The sequence below is a fragment of the Cryptomeria japonica genome, chromosome 10 (genome assembly GCF_030272615.1).
Source record: "Cryptomeria japonica chromosome 10, Sugi_1.0, whole genome shotgun sequence".
NCBI classification, from domain to species: domain Eukaryota; kingdom Viridiplantae; phylum Streptophyta; class Pinopsida; order Cupressales; family Cupressaceae; genus Cryptomeria; species Cryptomeria japonica.
In genome coordinates, this window is record NC_081414.1 from 233,619,696 (window position 1) to 233,624,679 (window position 4,984).

The 4,984-nt window shown below is 32.5% G+C and overlaps 1 protein-coding gene across 1 annotated transcript; it reads left to right on the top strand.

Moving 5' to 3' along the window:
- Positions 1-1,219: 1,219 nt before the first annotated feature.
- On the top strand, positions 1,220-2,013 carry LOC131858873 (replication protein A 70 kDa DNA-binding subunit A-like). The gene is made up of 2 exons (XM_059212341.1): positions 1,220-1,527; positions 1,581-2,013. The coding sequence occupies exons 1-2, from the start codon at positions 1,220-1,222 to the stop codon at positions 2,011-2,013; spliced, it is 741 nt and encodes a 246-aa protein (XP_059068324.1).
- The last annotated feature ends 2,971 nt before the right edge of the window (positions 2,014-4,984 follow it).

Sequence of the window (4,984 nt, forward strand, 5' to 3'; positions counted from 1 at the left end):
CAAAAAGTAGATGAATACTCTGTAGATAACATAGCTTGATTACATACTCTACTAACACATGCTTTACATTAACAAGTAAGCACATGTATGACTTTCTTAGCATTAACATTAAATCCTCTATATTCATATTATTTTTTGTAGGAAAATACCCAAGACTATGCCCCTACCCCTTTTGCAATTCAATCTATCAATTCTAGGGATGAGCTTCCTTCAGCATTGCTACAAGTTTTGTCATTTCAAAAAATGCAGAATATCAGAGATGATACTGACAGACATAAATTAGTGTTATCTAATGGCACATACATGCATTTAACAATCTTGCCTTCTAAATATGCTATTTTGATAGATTCAGATATTCTAAAGTTAGGCACAATAGTCCAGTTATCAAGTTATACATGTAGATACATATGGTTATTAAATACGATATGTTTCATCTCTATTTAATTGTTTTCAAGTATAATTGAAAGTATTTTAAAAAGAAGTCTTTTCTTTTCATAGTACTATTGTAATACTTAGTTTGCAAGTAAAACAAAGTGATTTTCCATTCTTTGGTAAACTAGTATACCTGTTCAAAGAACAACAACTAGAAATAATGTCTAAGGACACACCATCAACATCTAAATGATCTCTTCTATTTTCTACTGAATTGCCATCCTCGCAAATGACAATTTCTGAAAATATAATTCCTATCAAAAGTTTAAATCCATACCAAAATAAATGGACAATCAAAGGTAGAGTTACTCATAAATGCCCTATTAAGGCATACAACAGAGCCACTAAAAATGGGCACGTGTTTATCTTTGACATTGTCGACACCAAGGGCTGTGAGATTAGAGTCACATGTTTTGATGAAATAGCTCAGTTACACTCTAACTGTGTGGAAGTAGGTTCACATTATGTTATTTCAAAGGGATCCATTAAGGAAGCAAACACAAGATACAACAAACTAAATAGCCATTTAGAAATCATCTTGTCTGATACATGCATACTAAAACATTGCACCAATGAAGAACAAGCAGATCAACAATGTTCTCCTTTCATGCCCATTAGTGAATTATTTCATCTAACCAATAACACGTTGATTGACATAATTGGTCTTGTTTTGTACGTTGGAGATATCCTTCCAATACACAAGAAAGATGACAGTCAAACACAAAAGCGAGTTGTCAAAATTAATGATCTGTCTAGATCAACAATTGACATCAACCTATGGGGTCCAATGGCAAAACAAAGAGGCCTAGAATTGAAAAACATGTTGACCAGTAATAGTGTTGTTATCCTTGCTTTACGTAATGCTCGTGTTGGCTATTTCAATGGAAAGCTTATAAACATAACAATTTCCACAACATTACATATCAACCCATCTTTTCCAGAGGCAGAACCTCTAACATTAAGAGGAAAGGACCCTTTGCTTGCTGCAGCCTTTGTTCTAGAAACTATCCACATAGATGGGAAATATAGTAGAATGACTATTTATTCAATCTGTGAGAGGATGAGTATCAAACCAGAAACAATTCAGACTACTTTGTTGGCTGTTCTATGTTTTGTAAACGTAACTGATAAAATTTTCTATTATGCAGCTTGTCCACTAATAGTCAATGGAAGGCCTTGCAAAAAAAATGTACACAACAAGCTGACGATTCTTGGTTCTACCCTAGATGTGAAATGACCATGCAAGACTGCAACTATAGTTACCTCTTGCCAGTAAAGTTACAAGATGCCACAAGTACTCTTTGGGCCACTGCATTTGATGACGTTGGCATCCGCTTGCTACATAAAACTGCAAAAGAGCTTTGTGCATTGGAAAATGATGCAGCAACAACAGAAACACCTTGCTCAGTGATTAACAAGCTTCTGTCACATCACTATTCATTCACACTCCTAGTATCCACTAACACATACAACTCTGAATCAAAGATGAAAGTCACAGTCAATAAAGTCTCTCCTGTTGACTTCAAAGCTGAGTGTGATGCACTGCTTGCAGAAATTGGTCGCCTAAGTACACATGCTTAGAATTATAAAGGATCTTTCTTGATTATGAAACTTTCAGTTTATAATACAATTATTACATTAGATAATCTACATATTTAATACATTTATAAATACAAACAATTACCTTTTACGAACACACAAATGCTTCTATAAATATGCATATGTACATTTCTTACATCTATTTCTTATCTCTTTGAAATTCTTTCCTCCTGACATAAGTTTTTTTCACTCATGCTTATTACTTTTGCATGCACTGTGGTAATAAGGTTTAGTCAATAAATATATATGTTTATATATTTATGCACATCTAAATATACAACATTTCAAAATATTTGAGAAAGCTTGCTCTTGCATTGGACAACACGTTTAACTTCTTATTCTTCTATACTGGTTAATTACCTTACAGAATTAAATTGCTTTCCTTGAGATTCTTCTCAGTCTTTGCAATCTCAACATTCTTTTCAATATGTCTTGTACCTTCAATCCTCTTTCTATACTTTTCTAATGGACAAGGACTACCTTATTTGCAGAAAATTTATACATCTATGCACATATATCTTTTTCTTTTCATATCTATTTGTAGAACTATACAACACCAAAATTATTCATAGTTATAGAATTTTGCAGATATACATGTGTACTTATATATGTACATATCTATATATACAAATTTTCATATATCTGATTAATATGTATATATACATACATCTGTATGTATCAAAGAATTATACATATATACACACATATATGTATATACTATAATTATTCATAGTTTTAGATTTTTTGATATATACATGTGTAGTTATATATGTGCATATGTTTGTATACAGAACTTCAAATATTTAATTGATAGGTATATATATATGTGTATATGTATACATACATATGTATGTATCATAATTACTATATCTGTGCATACCTATATTACAATAATGCTTTTGAAAAAGCAAGTCACTAACAACAACAACTGTAGGCAGAAGAACACTACAAAGTCACTTTACGACTTTGCAAAACCCATACGTTTCAAATAAAGTAGCTTATAAAACCCATACATTTCAAACAAAATCTCAACCTAACATATATACACTAACAAACACACGATTCTATCATTTGACATATATGGACGTGTATTTATATATGTGCATATCTACGTGTAGAAGTATTTGTATACTTCATTTACATGTATATATACATTTGTACATATATGTTGACTAAATCACAACAACAAAACAACAGAACAGATCAGTAGACATACAAATAAACATTGGAAAACCACTTTCCAAATCATAAAACTAATCCTCTAAAAACACATAATCATAGATCAGGCAATTTTCAATTCTCATACATTCTTAATACATACTTCAATGTTAACAATCTCCAGTTATGAAAATTCTGACATAGCTCTATTCTCTTCCAAATATTAGATATCTATTGAGCCTTGCTTTCAAGGAATTGATGCTATCAAATTGAAGAGAAGGCAGACCAATAAAACTTACTATGTAAAGAACGGAGGCAATATCTCCAAGAAACGACAATTGAGATGTCATGCACTACAAAGACCTACTGATAACTTAGGAAAATTATTACAAACAGAAAGCAATGATCTTGAGAAAATTAATGTGAATCAAACATATTCTACTGCTCCTGAACTTGCTCTAAAGACTCCTTCATTTCAACATGCATTGTCTAATTTTCGGAAAAGGATTGAAATGTTGGAGGTCATAGAGCCATGTACTATTTGTAAATAAATGTATGTGGGCATGACTATTAAAAAGGTCAATTACATAGTTATGTGCATGAGATGTTGTGCTGAAAAAGGCCTCCACTGTTTCTCGTTATCAAAAAATATGGACCCAGGTGAGCAACCTTCTATTTTAAAGTCTCTTTCTCAAGTAGAAGAAATGATCATAGCAATAATTGCCCCTGTTTTGCAAGTTACACATGCAAGGGGAGGATAATACAAATATTCTGGCCACACAATTAACTTCCCACAAGATATTTCTGAAATTGCAATAACATTGCCCCATCAAATTAAGCATTTAGAAATTCTTATTGTTCGTAGAACCAATTTGCAAGGATTAACTTATGACTGTTATGTGAATAGATTTCACGTCATGGATGCATTGACTTACAAAATGAAACATGATCAATACTACAAAGATGTAGTCATTGATCTAGATGCAGTGCATCTATTACCAGACCAGAGCACTGACATTACAGAGCTATTGCATTCAGTACATTCACCTCAAGAAGATGATATTCAAGATAATCCAACTCTGCCGAATATTAACAATGAAGAACAAATAGTGGAGAACACTTCTTCATTCATTCCACAACTACCATCATCAATACCAGAACTTGATGCCATAAAAACAATCCTACATCTAGATAATACCAACAATAATGTTGTTGCTTGGCCACAAATCAGTACAACGCCTATCAATGAGTACAATATAGAGGGCCCCCTTTCCATGTAATTCCCAACACTCTTCCCTTCTGGAATAGCTTTACCACTGCAACAAAGAACAAGGCATGTACATTTACATGAATATGCTTTGCGCCTGATCAAATATTACGATCAAAGATTTGGTCAACATGTGTGCTTTAGATATTATATCTACAATCTTATGATGAAACATCAATCTCAACAATCAGCTATTGTGTTCATTAAGACTAATCTAGAAGATAGTCTTCCACACAATCTTCATGGTCTACAAGAATACTTGCAAAATACACCCTCAAATGAATTGCCAAATCATATCATGCGATATGCAGCCTCGTTGTGTGGTACACGAGCATTTTGGAGAAATCCTGATGAGACCTTACAACAATGATAGAATACTTAGGTGCACCTACACTATTCTTTACCTTAAGCTCAACTGATACAAAATGGCCAGACTTGCATAAGTTATTGCCAAAAAAAAAGTCAACTACTGTGCACAACAACAAAAGACAATTTATTAAAAATTTAGTCAATAATCCACATAAAACA

What these genes read in the sequence shown, in the direction of transcription:
- LOC131858873 (XM_059212341.1), top strand. Translation starts at nt 1,220, where the DNA reads ATGGCAAAACAAAGAGGCCTAGAATTGAAAAACATGTTGACCAGTAAT. An exon ending in GAAACAATTCAGACTACTTT is followed by an intron (nt 1,528 to 1,580) that starts GTTGGCTGTTCT and finishes TCTATTATGCAG; the next exon opens with CTTGTCCACTAATAGTCAAT.